The following is a 17956-nucleotide window of genomic DNA, read 5'->3' as shown; positions in this document are numbered from 1 at the left end:
ACAGGGGCGAGCACTCACCTTAACAACTTTCCTTCCCCACAAAATAAGGTTAAGCAAATGCTCAAAGCAGTAAGTGTGTGATGAACACCTCTCCAGGGTCAGGCCTGCACACAGCACAAAACAAGGCTCCCCGCTCCTACAGTGCGTTTCAGCACAGCGAGCCTGAAAATACAAGACTGCCAACTTCAGAGGGTGAAAATTACTCTAAGACAACAGAATAACCTGGTACAGAGACTTTATCTAATTACTAGAGGCCCGATGCACGAAATTCGTGCCAGGGGCTCGGCCCTCACAGCCCCAGCTTCGTCCTGAAAGTCATCTGGTCTAATTAGCATATTATGCTTTTATTATTATACTCTATTTTCCCATACAAAGAGAACTCTATCTTTAGACCTTCCCTCTCACTTTTATTCACAACTTTTGTAACTGCCCCCTTAGAGCTGACCACTTGAAATCAGCCACTACGCAGCCATGAATCAGAAACGGTCCAGCAGTGGGGCTGTGTTATAGAGCCTGACTTAAACTCCCCTTTCCCCTTTTTCATACCCCATTCTTGACAGTTTGTTAAAAAATAGTTTACCTACCCATACTACAAAGGACACTCTAAAGACAAATTGATATAAATATTATATTCATAAATTCAATTTTCTATGGCGCAAGTCAACATCAATCATATAATTAATAATGATCAAAAGTGCCCTAATTAGTCCTGCGGGTGTGGCTCAGTGGCTGAGCATCGACCCATGAACCATGAGGCCACCAGTTCGATTCCAGTCAGGGCACATGCCCGGGATGTGGGCCTGATCCCGTGTAGAGGCATGCAGGAGGCAGTCAATCGATGTTTCTCTCTAATCGATGTTTTTATCTCTCTACCCCTCTCTTCCTCTCTCAAATCAATAAAAACATTAAAAGAAACCCTGCTCTAATCAGCACTTTTGATGGTTGTGTTGCAATCTGATACCATACTCTCTGATAATCAGGGCTCCCTGGGATCTGGGTTCCCATTAAGTAATCATTGAAATAGGAATTCCTGCTTTTAACAACCATGAAAGTCAGAAAAAGAGCATCACACGAGATGGACCCCACACAAGCATAACATTTCAATAGGGGTACACTGTACATTCAAACAGTTTATAGAACAATTTAAAAACTACTTTTTTATTTTATATTTTTACTGAATTCAGAGAGGAAGGGGGAGGGAGAGAGATAGAAACATTAATGATGAGAGAGAATCATTGATCAGCTGCCACCTGCACATCCCCCACTCGGGATCGAGCCCGCAACCCAGGCATGTGCCCTTGACCAGAATTGAACCTGGGACTCTTCAGTCCGCAGGCCAACGTTCTATTCACTGAACCAAACCAGCTAGGGCAAGAATGAGCATGTTTAATGTTTAACTCTTGGACAGATGTGTCAATAAAACTGCCACCTCCCAGTGTCTGTTGGCATCACTGACCCACTCCCTCTGTGATCCTATTTTCCCCGTGAAGACATTAGCTCTCTCCAGAGCAGGCTCGGGATGACAGCCCAGCATCTGCTCTGCCCTGGGACTCACCACCTGCCAAAGAACGTATCTGCTCCAACAAAATGGGGTGTCAAAAGAACCCCATCTCCTGCCCAATTTCTAGTCTGCACCCCTCAGAAAACAATGCCACGATGCAGCCCAAAGCCAAGTGGAAGGCCCTGAGGGCTAGCCGTCCCTAGGCGTCATGATACCAGGTAATCGCCTAGCCAGCAGCCAGCAACCACCTCTCAGCCCTGAGCATGTCCACGACCCCTTTCCTGAGTAGTGTCCCTCAGCCCGGCACCTCAGAGCTTCCCTCCCCTCCACCTCCCACACTCCCCAGAGGCCTCGATTGGCCCAGGCTCCCCTAAGACCACACCCAGGAGGGCTTCTTCTCCTCCTTCTTCTTTGTTGTTGTTAATCCTCACCTGAGGATATTTCCTCCATTGATTATATATACACACACACACACTGAGTGGCCGGGTTATTATGACCATCTGACATTTGTAGGCGAATTAGCTGTAATTTCACGCTGAAGTTGCTAGAGGGCCAGACCATTATAAGTAAGGGAAGCAGGTTGTTTACCACAACAGAAGTGATTTTTTTCTGAAAATATGGGTAAACAACGCGATTTAACAGCCTTTGAACGTGGGATATAGACTGAGTGGCCAGATTATTATGACCACCCCATCAGTATTTCGTTGGGCCACCTATTGCCTTCAATACTGCAGCGATTCTTCTTGGCATTGACTCCACGAGATGTTGAAAGGTGATGTGAGGAATCTGACACCATGCCTGATGAATAGCACTGTCCAGTTCTGTGAGATTTGATGGTTGTGGAACCAGCTGCCTGATGGCTCTTTTAACTTCGTCCCACAAATGCTCAATTGGATTGAGATCTGGTGATTGTGGGGGCCACACCTAAGCAAGGTAAAGTTTCCCTCATGTTCTTGAAACCACTCCTGCACAATACGAGCACCATGGCATGGCGCACTGTCTTGTTGGAAGAAGCCGTCTTCATTGGGATACGCCATCAACATGATAGGATGAACTTGATCAACAACGATACTTAGGTATGTTGTGCTATTCAGACGTTGTTCTACATGAATTAAAGGGCTCAAATCATGCCAGGAAAACATGCCCCAAACCATAACACTGCCCCCACCAGCTTGAAGCATTGTACTCATGCATGTGGGGTGCATGCTTTCATGCTGTTTCCGCCAAATTCTCACTCTGCCATCTGCATGATGCAACTTGAAACGTGATTCATCGGACCACATGACTTTTTTCCAATGCTCGACTGTCCAATCCTTGTGTTCCTGTGCGAATTGGAGACGTTTTATCTTGGTAACTGCAGACAGCAAAGGTGTTTGAACAGGCCTTCGGCTTCCATATCCCATACGATGCAGTGTGCGGCTAATTTGCCTACAAACGTCCAGTGGTCATAATAATCTGGCCACTCAGAGTGTGTGTGTGTGTGTGTGTGTGTGTATATATATTCATTCCACATTTAATGGCTGTTAAATCATGTCATTTACCCATATCTTCAGAAAAAAATCACTTCTACTGTCGTGGTAAACAACCTGCTCCCCTATTTATAATGGTCTGGTCCTCTAGCAACTTCAGTGTGAAATTATAGCTAATTTGCCTACAAACGTCAGGTGGTCATAATAATGTGGCCACTCAGAGAGAGGGTGAGGGTGTGTGTGTGTGTGTGTGTGTGTGTGTGTATTGATTTCAGAAAGGAAGGGAGAGAGGGAGAGAGAGAGATAGAAACATCAATGATGAGAGAGAACCACTGATCAGCTGCCTCCTGCATGCCCCCTACTGGGGATCGAACCCGCAACCCCTTGACTAGAATAGAATCTAGGACCTTTCAGTCCGCAGCCAGCACTCTATCCACTGAACGAAACCAGCTAGGGCTCTCCATTGATTTTTAGAGAGAGTACAAGGGGAAAGAGGAGAGGGGAGGAGGGAGGAAGGGAGGGAGGGAGTGAGTGAGGGAAGAGAGGGAGAGAGGGAGGGAGGGAGAGGGAGAGAGAGAGGGGGGGGGGAAAGAGAGAAAGAGAGAGAGAAACATCAATGTGAGAGAGACACATGGATTGGTTGCCTCCCGCATGTGCCCTGACTGGGCCAGGGATCAAATCTGCAACTTAGGTAGTACATGCCCTTGATTGGGAATTGAACTCGAAACCCTACAGTACATGGGCTGATGCTCTAACCACTTACCCACACCAGCCAGGGCCCAGAAAGGCTTGAGCCACATGCTGGCTAGGTTTGATTTTTGTTTTAAAGCAATTAATATTCCCCCACATCCTCAAATTTTCAAACAGACTTATATAAGACTCCCTTTCTCAGATGCCTGATTCTTTGGAATGCTCTTGCGTGTGTACACGCGCTCTTCTGCAGTGTGCTGGTAGAGCCGGGGCCACGGCGTCAGTCACCCCTGACGTCCCGTGCTGCAGAGACCAGCTTTCCTGGAGCCCCGGGGCCAGGCTGTTTCCAGGGCCTTCTCAAACCCACGTGGGAAACGATGCACACAACAGCTTTCAGGCTCTCTTTAATGGGTTTAAGAATGTCTGCTCTCCATAGGAGTGGGAGAGCCATCCATCCCTCCACTCCCGGCGAGAGACTGCGTGCAGACCATGGGATGCAGCCAGGATAGAGAGCCCAGCGCTCCCGCGAGGGCCGGGGCTCAGGGCCTGCCTCTCCTCCTCACAGGGAGCGCTTGGCCTCCCGGGACCTCATCTGGATCCTGACTCTTGTTCAGCAACTAAAGAGAAACTGTCCTCTTTGGTGCTGGTGGCTGAGACGTTCAAAGTCAAATCTCCAGCAGTTCTGTGTGACTCTGGCCTTGTCTTATTTTCTTATCCCTATTATCCTTTTGCCCATTTTTTTCCTGGTATCTATTTAATCCTCTGACATTGCCAACTGCAATGCTTTCTAGAGTGAAGCAGGGCAAATAATGAAATAAATGTGGCGAATCACTGCCGATGGTGTGCAAGGGGACCTGCCCTGTGTGCAGGCTCCCGGCCCAAATGGAAGGCTGGCCTGTAGGGAGCACTGACGTCCCTGGGAGCAGACCTGACCCCCGCCACGACGGCTTCTCTGCACCGGCCAGAGTGCTGAAGGTGTCAACCGAGCAGGGGTTCATCAGGACAGCTTGCGAGACTGGGCCACAGGTGGCAGCACCCACCTCATGCAAAGCACGCCACTGCCCACTGGGTTCTGGGGCCTCAGGTTGGTCCTCATCCACCTGAAGGAATCACAGAGCAGTGAGGACTTCTAGTCTCCCCCTTCCTTCCATTTCACCTTTCCTGAGAATGGGAATGCTGACACCCAGAAACCCAAGGCCCCAGCCACACGGTCACGGTCACGCTGCAGCAAGGCGAGTGCGGGCCTGGCTCGGACACTGACGCAGGAGCCCACAAAGGGAGCTGAGGCGGCGAGTAGGCCTTCTCTCCCCTCATGAGCCCTCCCTCTGTGGGAGGCCAACCGAGGCCCAGGGAGGGGGTGAGCATCATGTCAGAAGACAGCAGCAATCTCTACATTCCAGGCTTCCAGCTTGACTCACAGGGACAATTCTCCCAACCCATGTGGGGCCTTTGATATGGGTTCCCGCCACCCGAAGAACATCCACAATTTTCCCACAGCCTGCTGAACATCACGAGTGGCTCTGCAGAATGTGGGAGGGTGGAAAGAGCCCTGGGCAGGGGGACAAGTGGGCTGTTCACTCCATACAAGCTGGCTACCCTGTCTGGATTGTCTTAGGCAAAACCCAACCCCTCACAACCCGAGAGATCCCCTCAGGGCCCCACAGCTTCACCTGCACAGCAGTTCTGACTACTCCCCATGACCAAGTGAGGCAGCCGACACAGGTGGGCCCAGGAGCCAGCCTCGATGGGGGGGCAACCAGGAACAATGAAACCATGTGAGTGCAGGGGAGGCCAGAGTGCAGGAGGCACCTTCAGCCTGGAACGCTCCCTACGCCCTAGACTTCTCAGACCTCCTCCACTCCTCCACCTGCGAGCCTGCTAGGCACATCAGCATGTCCAGAAGCAATCCCGCCTCTGCTCACACCTGCTCTGCTATCAGCCGCCCTCTCGCCAGGGGACGACAGTCATCAGAGCTGTCCCAAAGGCCTCTCCCCTGGTCCAGTCCTGCAGCAGGTCTTATCCCTCTTACCCTCTCGGCCACGATACACCCAGACCTCCACAGCCCCCATCAGATCGAGGCACGTCGTCTCCCACCTGGATGAGGGCAGGTCTCCTGACTGGCTTCCCTGGGCCCACCTTGCTTCGTACATAGCTGGAGGGTCCTCCTGAGCCTTCTCATCCCTAAATCGGATCAAGTCCCTCCTCAGTTCCAAACCCATCCATGCCTCCCCAGCTCACTGAGTAAAAGCCAAAGGGTTTGCAATGACCCAAAAGCCCACCACTAGTCTAGTTAGCATGTGGCACAGAACAGCATAAGGACAGGCAGAGAAAGAACTTAGACTTTTATAGCAACTTGACATTGCTACAAACCGAAACACTGATACAAAAGTACCAGTCTGAGATGGATTAGGGATGGAAAGAACTGCTCCCTGCCTGAGTCAGTTTGACAAGTGGACCTACCCCTTCTCCACGCCCGCCTCTGCTGTATTCCCACGCTGACCTCACCCACCCCTCTCCCTCACCAGCTCCAGCCACACTGGCCGCCTTCCTGTTCCCCTTCCTGCTCCACAGACACCCTGAGCAGACTCCCACCTCAGGGCCTTTGCACTGCGGCTCCCGCCATCTGCCTGGAGCGCTTTCCCAGATGTTCAACAGCTCGTTCCTCCTCTTCCTTCAAGCCTTGCTCCAGCATCACTTTCTCAAAGAGGCTTGTTCTGACACCCTCCAGACCACCTTCCCTGTTCTTCAGCCAAGGCTGGGCTGCTTTGGGTTTTGTCTGCTGTTTTACAGAGCACTCACCATGTAACAGGCTGAACAATGTGTTCGGTTTATTGTCTCTCTTCCCATTAGTAGTGGCAGGGCCTCTGCTTGTGCTTAGCACAGTGCTTGGCACACAGTGGGAACTGAATACATAGTTGCTGAATGAACAAGGAAACGTGGGAGCTGGAGTGCAGCTGGGGCAGGCTTCACCCAGAGTGGTGCCCAAGGCAGACCTCGGCAGACTCAAGCTGGCAGGGGCAACCAAGGACCACCAGGGAGGGATTGTCCGCCATGCCAAAGGCTCTGAGCGGGGCCTCTGGGGACCCCTGGGATCCAGAGGAGCTTTCTGAGATCAGAGATCAGACCTGATGTATAAAGTGGGGGGGGGGGCGGATAAGAATGGGGAAGAAGCCAACCAGAAAGCTGGCAGGGAACTGAGGACATGGAACTAGAGATGAAGGACAGACAGCACTGGAGGGGTTTCTGAGATGAGGCCTATAGATGTCTGTGGGAGGAGAGGGAGGGAGGACGCACAGGGAGGGGACATGGGTATGGTAGGAAAAGGAAGCTCTCCTCAAACGGCTGCGATTACTGGGGGTGCGAACAGCGGCCACCATGCCAGAGCCTCCCTACAAAGGGGTCTTCTCGCAACTGCCTTCCCTGCATCCGTCCTGGTCTGCGCCGTGCCTACCGGGCCTCCCCTGAGGGGTCTGGGTCCCAAGTGTGCTCTCACAAATGTCCCCCTGAATCCCAGCCTGCACTTCATGAGCCCATGAAATGCTGGTTTTCAGTCTGACTTCTCCACTGCTGGGTTCCAAAGCAAGTCTGCCAAAATGCAGATGCTAGCATTTACCTTCCACTCAACACTTCGCCAGGTGCTAAGAAAGAAGAGACAGGAGTCACGGGACAGGGCCCTGCCCCCACAGCCCTGTCCTGGAGCGTGTGAAGTGTAGAGAGGGATGCACACATGGTGAAGCATGACACATGACATCATGTAACACTTGTTCGCCCAAAACTCATCTAGGGTGGGAGAAATCCTCAAAAAAATAAATAAAACTCATTTTTAACCTTAATTCCTACCAGAGCTGAAGGAGAAGAGAAATCCACCTGGGCAGCATGCCCTGAGCACCTTGCGAGATATGCGGGGAGGCCCCCGCGGCAGGAACTGCAGGGCAAAGGGGCAGAGGGGCAGATGGCCTGGTGGAGCAGGGTGTCTGGTCCTGGCAGAGTGGGAGGAAGTGGAAGGGCGTGTCAGCCTGATTTTAATGCCAGGTCCCAGGAGGGGCAGCCTGCCAACAGAAGAGCTGGAGGGCCAGTGAATACAAAGCTAACCAGAGACTCACCATAGACCCTGCCGGTTACTAAATGGGTAGAACCTGGGAAACACAAAAAGGGAGACCCTGGAGTTCTGGGCGCACGGGGCCTGCTGGGAACAGCCCCGAAGGTCTGGTGGGAGGCAGACGGTAGCTCAGCACACTTGGAGCTCCTTGGGAACACCGTGCAACGCTGGCCCTCCTTACAGGGTCCTCTGTAAACTGTCTGAGGAAGATGGGGGCACAAAGGAAAATGTCCCAGAGCTAAATACAGGGACCACCCAAATGCCCACATCCAAACGCTGCAGCATGAACGAGGCCGGAATAAACAGTCCCTGTCTCTGGCCTGAATACAGGCTGGCCACACCTTCCTGGAGGCTCACAGAGGCTCTTTGTTGGCACCCTTCTAATAAAGCTTTCTTCTCGGTGGCAGGGCCCCACTGGGGACCAAGGGCAGGTAGATTGAGAGCATTTCCCTGTAGGCAACAGTGAAATCTGTTTTCGGTTGAACCTGCAACAGTTGTTGTCTCTGACCAGGATACATTATTAATTAGTCAAAAGAGAAGCCCCATTTTTAATTACCCATTGAATTAGGTATCTTCAAACACTGTGACCTAGAACCGACAGTACAGCTAACTCTCTGTTCACCACTGTAATGGGGATTTCAGGAAGAACAGCAGTTAACTGAGAAGCAAAAACAATCCCATTTTGTCCTCAGCGAGGCTCGTATCACTGCATCAAGGACGATGGCTTCCAGCGACCATCCGCCGAGGCCCTCAGTTTGCCGCACTGGGAGACTTAACCACACCTTCCGGCTCAACAGGCCACGTGGTCTGGTCCTCCACGGCACCTCCACGTTTTTCAGGGCACGGGACACAGGAGAGCATGGACAGCCACCCCGTGCCTGACCCGAACAGCAGCTCCCCTCTTAAGCCTTGGGCGGAACTTCTAGAAGTGACATGAGGCAGCATGAGGGGAGCATGACCAGGACTTGAGCTCCCGGGGGAGAGGAAGAAAGGGCCCTGGGTCTTCTGGAGGCTGGACCACGAGGTCCAGAGGACACAGGGAGAGAGTTGGCTGTACTGACATGACACGCACCCCCCAGCAAGCTGCCCAGCATTTCTAGGAAGGAGAAAACCAAACTGCCATCCCACCTCGGCCTGCGCGGTCACAAGTGAGGCAGGGCTGGGACCAGTCACCATTTGGGTGGGAGGCCGGCCCCAGGTGCGACAGGAAGGGGTGATGCTGGCTCAGCGGCTGCAGCTCCTCGCTCTGACCCAGCGGGACCCCCGTGCGGTGCTGGGGGCACAGCGAGGTCTCGGGCGCTGTTGGGCAGGGACATACACACACACACAGAAAAAGACAGGCCATTAGAGGGAGAGGGAGTAGCAGAGGTTCCAGCGGAGGCCAATGCCTGCCTGGCGTTCTCAGAGGCAGTGAACAGCCTGCCGACCCACCACATTCTGACCCTGAACATGCTGCTCAAGCTCAAGGTCTGAGGGAACCAGAAACCGTCGAGCTGGGACGTGGCAGCAGCAGGCAGCCCAGTGTAAGGCCGGCAGGACCCGTGATGAGAGGCCCCGCCCAGGCGCCCACCTGCCCCCGCCATGACCTCTCCCCTGCCACTGGAGCATCCTACACAGCACCATTCCAGCCCCTCGCTTTGTAGCCTCTGGCTTCTTGAGAACAAGGACTGCAAAGGGCAGGTAGAGAGAGGAGCAGCTCCCTGTGGCCACACAGCACAACTACAGCCACTTCCCAAGAGGAAGCCAACGGGACTAGAGACCAGTTCAACCCATTGCAGGCCTTTCTGGGGGATGGAGAGAGGTAACTTGAGAGAAACAAACAACTTCACTCCTGAAGGGCAGTCTTATTTTCTGGGCACCCTAGCCTGGAAGGAGACCTCTGGAGATGCAGGTTATATTTTTTCCAAGATGCAGGCTTTCATGAAGGTCACAACCTTTGCTTAAACAGAGTTCAAACTAAGTGAGGAACTGACGGGACAAGAAAACGCTAACCTCTCCCAGCTTGGCAATAATTTACAATTTCTAGAGGCAGGGCGTTTGACTTTACTATGCAAATTTCCTATTTGACACATGTCTCAAAATGCTACTGGTGGCTGTGCAATGTCAAATTGAAACCTGCAAAAGCAGGAAATGTTAGCAGACCACTGATTAAGCAAGGGTTGGCGGGTTTGTCAAAATACAAACAACTTCCTTTAAAAAAAATGCTGACCTAAGTGTTACTGATTCCAGAAAGAAAGAGTATGGGGACCTATACTTTTATTTTTGCATCCTCCACTGCAGCCCACCCCCAGGCCACTGACTGGGCCACCTGTCTCTACACCGCACTGTGAAGGCCAAGGAGCGATTCCTGGGACCACTTTCAGTGAGCAGCCAGGATGCCACACTGTTCACAGAGGCCAGCTTCCATCAGGCCTGACCTCCACTTCTGTTCCCTGCCACCTCCTCTGAACACTGGGCCACGGGTGATCCGACATGCAAAACGAGGACGCAGCCCCCAGCACAGACCTGGCCATGCCAACAAAGCACCACGAACTCTCATCTGCAGGTGGGAAAGGAGCCCTTGCCCACAGGAACACCTGCGGAGGCCTTGTTTCAGTGACACAGAGACATACCATCTCGTGCCCTCTGATGCCAAAGTAGAAAGTACACTGAGCCGGTCAGGAGACCTGTAGCCCAATCATTAGAAAAACAATATGAGATTAAAGAAACAAGATTATCCAGAAAAAGCACTAGTTTCCTCCCAGCTACCAAGTACAGTCAACTCCCCACTGTCTGTGCAGCAGGCAGCCCTTCACTGAGGCCCTTCCCAGGAGGAAACAGGAGGCCTGCCTCCTCCCCTTCTCCCGAAGGCAGTCCTGCCTAGATGTACAGAAGCAGACTCAGAAGCAGAGGCTCTTGAGACACTGGAGCCAAAGCAGTCATAGGCCGAAAGCCCCTTTGTCACAGTAACTCAGTGCAGACGAAGGAATACTGCTGTCTAGGCGGCCAGAAGCTGAGATGACGCACCATCTCGCTCAGCCCAAGGGCCCCTCCCACCTGCTGCCCAGCGCTACTGGCAAAGGGTGAGGCACACTCCACTACTCACAGCCATGATAGGAGGCTGGTGATCCCCCAGCCTTGCCATACTCCTGCTCCGAGTAGGTGGTAGAGAGGTTGGGCTGGCTGGAGCCGCGACCAAAGGTGATCTGGTTGCTGCTCATACCGGTGGCAACCTGGGCCATGCGCTCTTTGGTTTTGAGGGCCTGGACCCTCTCAGCCTTCAGCCGCTCCTCGTCCTTGAGGAGGGCCACCAGCTGCTTCGACTTCTCACGCACGTTGATGCCCTGGTCCTTGCCGTCGCGGTCAATGTACTGGAAGTCCTTCAGCGTCTGGATGGCAAAGATGTTCTCTCGGCACTGCTGGGCCACCCGCTCAGAGCCCGTCTTGATGAGGTAGTCCAGCAGCGTCAGGGCCTTGTACACGTGCCGCCAGTTCTTGCCGTGGTCATTGAGCCGCTTCCACACCATGCTCATGATCTCCGAGAAGGCCACCACATTGTAGGTCAGGTCCGCGATCTCGGTCATCAGGGAGCTGGACGGGCCCCAGGGGTCATTGGAGGTGGCTTCCCGCACTTTTATTTCGGCTTCTGAGTAATTGTTCACAATGTTTTTCATTTGCCGTCTGATTGACGAAGTCGTCATCTTTATTTTCTTTGTAACGAACGTAAAGCCCTTCAAAGAGAGAGACTCTCCTGTCCTGAGCAAGCTCGCACCGTGCGAAGGCTCAGTCTCCGTAACAGACCTGGAGCAAGACCCCCGACAGTCATTTCTGTTTCCTCTGCTGGAGACTCAGCTCTGAGAAGCTGGAAGCCATGACCTAGAGAAAGAAAGAAAGACACTCACTGTGCAGGAGCGCCGCGACAGCAGGCAGCTTCGGGGCAGCTACTGTCCACAGCAGGTATTGGGGCATGTCGGGGGCAACACTGGGCACACTCCAGCCTCCCGAGGATGAAAGAGGTCCCATCTCTCTCTCAAAACGGAAAGGTCAGTATGACAGGCTAAAGGTTAAGCCTTTGGAAGAAAGGAAGTAAACTTTATGATTATTTTCTATTTTCAAAATGCTACCATTGAAATGGCTCTTCTATGGGTTGTCTTCATTGCACGGCAAAAGCCAACTACAGAAGCAATGTTGGGAAAGGTTGATTGTAAATTATCTTTCGGAATAAAAAGCCTCTCATCTCAGTATATCTTATACGCAAAATGCCTCTCTACACCTTTAACATTTGGCTTTGGTCCACATGCTTAAACTGCCCAGGGATTTCTCCGTGAGCAACCCTTTTCTCCTGACTCTTCATAAAGGCTCCCAACTACTCTTCTAGAGCATGGCTGGGCTTTCGAGTCTCCAGCATCTGGCCCGAGCTGTATAATGCAGCTCAGAAATAATCTGGTTCTAGCCCAACCCCCTCATTTCCAGAGGAGAAAACTGAGGCTCAGGGTTCTGCATGAACCGGCTCACCCAGCCCAATGCCACAAACACGTCTATTCCCGCTCCAGAAAAGAAACATTTACTGAGCTAGAGTGAGATCCATGTCTCCGACAGTGGGCGCTGGTCCACAAGGTTGGTGACCCATTAGTCTTTTCACCGATGAATACCCAGCACCTAGTACTGTGCCTGACATCATTTAACCCTGTTGAATAAATTTATGAAACAGACTGAAAACAATGTCCCTTTCCTCAGGAAGGCCACAGTCTGCCAGGGGAGGGAGCAGAGGGGATCTGAAGATGCAAAGCCAGAACCACCACCTCAGCTGGCTGTTAAGGCCGCAAAGGCAGGCACGGGAAGGACTTTTGCCAGAAATTACCCTCAGTATGGTCTTCAAAGCTGAGGAGACCTGAGGGGATAAACAGGAAGTAGTGACGTAGATTATTCCTCATTTATAAAATGAGGAAAAGTCCAGGAGACTCCAGGGACTGCCAGACAAAGCTGCCCACCACCCACTGCCCCATCCCCAACCACCCACTGCCCCGCCCCCAACCACCCACTGCCCCATCCCCAACTTCCAAGTCAAATCTGCCCACCTCCTTCTCCACATCCCCAACCTCTCACCTGTCCCGCCCTCAATCTCCCACTGCCCCACCCCCAACCACCCACTGCCCCGTCCCACACCACCCACTGCCCCGTCCCCAACCACCCACTGCCCCGCCCCCAACCACCCACTGCCCCATCCCCAACCACCCACTGCCCCGTCCCCAACCTATGCCTGCTGCGCCTTTCCGGCCAGGCCATCTCACTTAATACTCATGAAAACCTTCTGGGTAAAGACTGTTCTTCCCCTCGCACAGATAAGGAACCTGAAGCCTAGAGCTGACTAATGCCACCACCAGGCTAGCTGTCCTCCCTTCTCCCCTCCTCGTGCCCTTACTCTCCATCAAGCTGCTGTGAGGCTTCTGCCAGACAAACAATGGACTCCCACCTTTATCAAACGCCTCAGACAGGCAATGGGCAGCCGAAAGAATAAGTCAACAAAAGATGTTTGGTGGGGGAAAGCCAGAGGAAATGCAATCAGCCATCACTCATCACATGCTGCAATACAAATAAGAAAGGCAGCTCGTAAAATCTCACCCTGGTGACAATCAGTACATATGCTCTGGCCAATGCGACCTCTCCCTACGCTCCAATATGACAAGAGTTCTGCCTCCACAGAACGGAGCTCCAGCTGAAGGCAGGGATATTGTGCCTCTCCACTACCTGGCGGCTCTCCCGAATCCGCTCAGGCCTGCCAAAGGACCAGGCATAGAAACTCTCACAGTGACCGCACACTTGATTTTAATTGTTTTCATTCACAGCAACAGTCAGTGCTGGCAGAGATGGGGTGGGCCTCGAAAAGAAAAAAAGACTCTGATTTTTAATAAGCATCTCCCAGATTAAAGCACACACATCAAAATCAGCAGTAACGTTCGGAGGTACTTAATACCCAGGGGCTGTGCGATGTGCCAGGAACATGGCACTTCCTTTGTTATTCCATCTGGTGCACAGCAGGTCAGACTGTCCCACTTCTCAAGGAGAAGCAGGTAGAGCTGGGACCACCTTCCTCCAGGTATGAAAGCAGCTTCAGTTAAGCATGACAGCAAACCATCCTGGTAAAAAGGCCCCAAACGGTTGACAATATAATGAAAAACACACAAAACACCACAATTTCCTGAGGGAGACATGGTACGCTGGGCTCTGCTGCCCTTCTCTAGTCCTGCCACTTTGGGGGGTGGACCAGAACAACTGGACCTAGTGTCCCCAGAAAGACTAGGGAGAGGCCATGAGGTGCAGCCAGGGCACCCACAGAGTCTCCCAGGCCTTTGGGAGCAAAGAGAGGGCAGAGTGCCTGTGAGCAAGGGTCAGGGTGCTCCTGCTGACAGACGCAGGCTGGGAAGAGAAATGGGCTGCAGACCAAGGCAGGAGCGGCCCTCACAGGCTCCACCTGCAGAGACATCTGTTAACAGTCTCTGAAATAGGCTTCAAGAAGGAAAAAGCTAATAAAATGCTTGTTATATTAAAAAATATATATATAAAATTTATGTAATATGAATGACTGCCTGCCATTTTCTTAAAGCTACGGACAAGAGCCACTTTCAGGACTAACAAATGGTGGGAAGGCTGAGATCTGGAGACAGGAAATTCCCGATAGGCCTGGCATTGCTCAGTGGTTTGTATTTAACTTATGAACTAGGAGGTCAGGGTTCGATTCCCGGTCAGGGCACATGCCCAGCTTGTGGGCTCGATCCCCCGTAGGGGGCGGGCAGGAGGCAGCCGATCAATGGTTCTCATCATTGATGTTTCTATCTCTCTCTCCCTCTCCTTTCCTCTCTGAAATCAATAAAAACACATTAAAAAAAAGAAATTCCTGGTAGGATAAAACACCCAAAGGCACCTTTGAGAAACTATTTTCACGGCCAAATGGGTTACACGCCTCACCCAAGACTTTGCAGATCAAAACTTCCAATTCCGCCCTGGCCGGGGGTGGCTTAGTTGATCAGGGTGTCATCCTGTACACCAAAAAAGTTGTGGGTTTGATTCCAGGTCAGGTCACATGCCTAGGTGGCGGGTACGATCCCCAGACAGGGCGTATACAGAAGGTAACCAATCACTTTTTCTCTCTCACATCCATGTCTTTCTCGCTCTTTCTCTCTCTCTAAAAATCAATTTAATAATATCCTCAGGAGAGGATTAAAACACACACACACACACACACACACCCCAAAAAGCCTTCCAATCCCATCCGTAAGAACCTGTGACACGTGAGTAGGCTGGGGGACCACAGCAGCGCCAGCCTGGCTCCGCTCTCCTAGGCTCCTCCAGGCTGAAGACTGGACCCCTGTTCTGTGGCTCTGTCGCACTTGTCCTACTCAGACCTCGGTTTTTCCATTTTTAAAACATCGCCCCTCAACCTCAGATTGGGCAGTAAGTAAACACCTCCCCCTCCCCAAAAATATCTGCCAGGCATCTTCTCCCAAAAGCCAGCCCCAAACACACACCATCCTCAAATACACACACGGTGTTAGTTCCAGAATCTGAATTGTTTTGTTCTCACTCGCTTTTGAATGAATGTTTCCTCCACTTTCCAAACTTGCCTTCTCAATTTGCCAGTTTTCTTTTCTCCGACTTGCTGAGCCTGAACTAATGTACATGCAAAAGTAACTAAACCGGGTAATTTGTTACCTTCTGAGCTCTTCACTCAAGCGTGCGGGAATATGGTAAGTTCACAAACATGCAGCCATTTATTAGGACTCCAAGACAGATATGGGGAGGGTAGTGGTGGGAACACTGTCAAAACAAGAAGGGAAAATAAACTTTGTAAGATAGAGACTAAAAGAAAAAAGTGGCAGGACTCATTTTCATAAATTATATGCTGACAACGGGAGGGACAAATGCCACCAGGACATCAGGAACTAGAAATGCCTTTAGAAATATTTCTGTTGTGGACATGCCAACCTGACCAGCTCGGGGAAGGCCTGCGTGGCGGTCTTGCAAACTTAAAGACCTAAAGTAACCACAGAGGATGTCTGAAATTAAAACTTCAACTAAAAGCAGTTATGGCGGGTTGTCATGTTCTAGGCCTGTATTTTCCCTGACAAGGTCAATTTTTACCTTAACCGAGCCTATTGTCTTGTTGCATTTACGATAACATACCTATGAAATGTCAGAGTAACTTGTAACTCCCGCCCCTCTCCATTGGGAGACAACCAAATGTACCTGGGCACCAGAACAGAGACCATAAATCCCTTCATTGTTACTGTTATCGTGTTAATTGTTGACTGTGAACTATCCTGCACCACCTAAGTAAAAGAAGCATGTGTCTATCATTTTACTTTTTATCCACTCTCCGCTTTGCTCTCTCCCGCCTCCCTAATCTGTCACCAGTGGATTTCATGTGACCCACTTACGTCTCCTCTTTGGATTGCAATGTATAAAACAAGGTGAAAAACTGCCATTCTCCGAGCACTCTCCCAATTCTGCTTCTCAGCAATTGTCGACAGTTTGGCTCAAATAAACTCACAAAAATTCTTCACAGGTTTGAATGTTTTTTCATTAACACTATTATCAGGAATTACTAGAAGGATTTTACCATAGTGGTGAATGAAGCAAGTGAGTTTACACAATTGTTACAACTTTAGATTTTTTTGAGTGGAGGCAGCAAAATGACTGATACACATGAGATGACTATTGGTAACCACAATGACTTGATAAAATCCAACCAAAGGCAAAGAAACGGAACCTCTCCGCGGTGCGGGGAGCTGCCAGTGGGCAGTGCACATTTCTGCCAGGTCTTCCCAAAGGCCCTGGGGAGCTCTGGAGACTCCATCTCAAAAGCCACAGACTATTCACTTGGGGACACTGACCTTTCTACAGTTAGTCCCCAGGACTAGGGAAGGTTCTTGAAGCCAAAGAATCTTTACTAGAAATGGAATCTGTTGTTTCTGCCTGTGCAACATCCATTTGCCTTATCTTGTAAAGAGCCTTGGTCTTCCAGAGGGGAAGTGACCAGGAGCAGGCCCGCTCAGACCCCATCAGTCGGAGCACCACCAGCCCCCAGCCATAGTGGCTAGATCAGGGGCCGACTGACCATCCAGACTGGACCTCCTGCAGACCTACCTCTCTGGATGGGCTCTGAAACTACTAGGAAGCCAGCAGGGCCAGGCTTTACCTAAGTCTGAAGATGACACAGAAGCAAGCAAGCAGCCAGAAGGAGCAAGACAGACCATCCTTTGAACCTCTCCTTGGACTTCTCAGCTGCACAAGCCCACTTGTAACCAGCAGCAATGCAGGTTTCTATCACCCGCACCCCTGAGCTCTGTGCAAAGCACCCAGGGAGGAGGAAAGCGGGCAACAGCCAAACAACAAACACAAACGGAGCACTGACTGCCTCCAGAGCCTCCAGCGGGCCGCTGCACAAGTGCGGGGAGCAGCCAGGCTCTCCTGACACACCTACCCATGGCCCAGGCACCCCAGGCAGAGCTGGGATCATGGCTCTTTTTGAGAGTGGCTTATGATGATGCCCATCAAGGAACAGCTGAATCACCACGTTTGCAGGGTCAAGCTGGGGAAGAAAAATTCTGGCATTGAAAATACAAGAATTCAAAAGACAGTGGAGCCTGAAAATAGACTAAAAATCAGCAAGCAGAAGAAAACTAAACAAACAAACAAAAAATTCCAAGGCTAGAGTGAGGCCCCTAGCCTTGAGACAAGAAGAATTCCATTAAAAAAATGTGCTTCCAGAGCTGGCTGGGGAAATTCCTGCTAAACCGAGAGTGCCCATAACAGGAGAAAAAAGAGGCTTTTCTGGCTCAGAGCAGCGCGATGGGCCCTGAGCAGAGCCCACGTGTCTCTCTGCTGCTATGGCGCCAGGCTGGTTTTGTGCTGCGAAGATGTGCACCCGACCCGACAAGACATTTTGACAGTAGCTTTTCAGGGATCAAGGATCAAGACCAGCGATGAGGGAACAGCAATAATCATCTCTCCCTGCCTCCAAAACCTAACAGTCACAGGTCAGTCAATATTGACTGTAACAATCCAGTCATAATCAATAAATACTGCTGAATGAATTGAACTGAAACTTCAGCCCAGATAGCAGTTCAAACTATCTGTCTGGCAGCCTCTTATGCTCCGCATACACTTCATTTGCCTCAAGGCAGGTGACAGGGAGAGCTGTGGGGAGAGGACACGGCC

The 17956-nt window shown here is 51.4% G+C and overlaps 1 protein-coding gene across 1 annotated transcript in view; it reads right to left on the bottom strand.

The window, feature by feature from the left end:
- EPN2 (epsin 2) overlaps positions 1 to 17956 on the bottom strand; it is a 51392-nt gene that overhangs the window by 33183 nt on the left and 253 nt on the right. The window contains exons 2-4 of the mRNA XM_006105756.3: positions 15449 to 15553; positions 10845 to 11614; positions 8888 to 9058 (exon numbers count right to left, since the gene is read on the bottom strand). Coding sequence (XP_006105818.1) covers positions 8888 to 9058; positions 10845 to 11439 — 766 coding nt within the window. The 5' untranslated portion in view covers positions 11440 to 11614; positions 15449 to 15553. The remainder of the gene's footprint in view (positions 1 to 8887; positions 9059 to 10844; positions 11615 to 15448; positions 15554 to 17956) is intronic.

Source organism: Myotis lucifugus, unplaced genomic scaffold (assembly GCF_000147115.1).
Source record: "Myotis lucifugus unplaced genomic scaffold, Myoluc2.0 scaffold_721, whole genome shotgun sequence".
Classification (NCBI taxonomy): Eukaryota; Metazoa; Chordata; class Mammalia; order Chiroptera; family Vespertilionidae; genus Myotis; species Myotis lucifugus.
The sequence above is the reverse complement of the archived record's forward strand: the minus strand, read 5'-3'. Positions and strand labels throughout refer to the sequence as shown.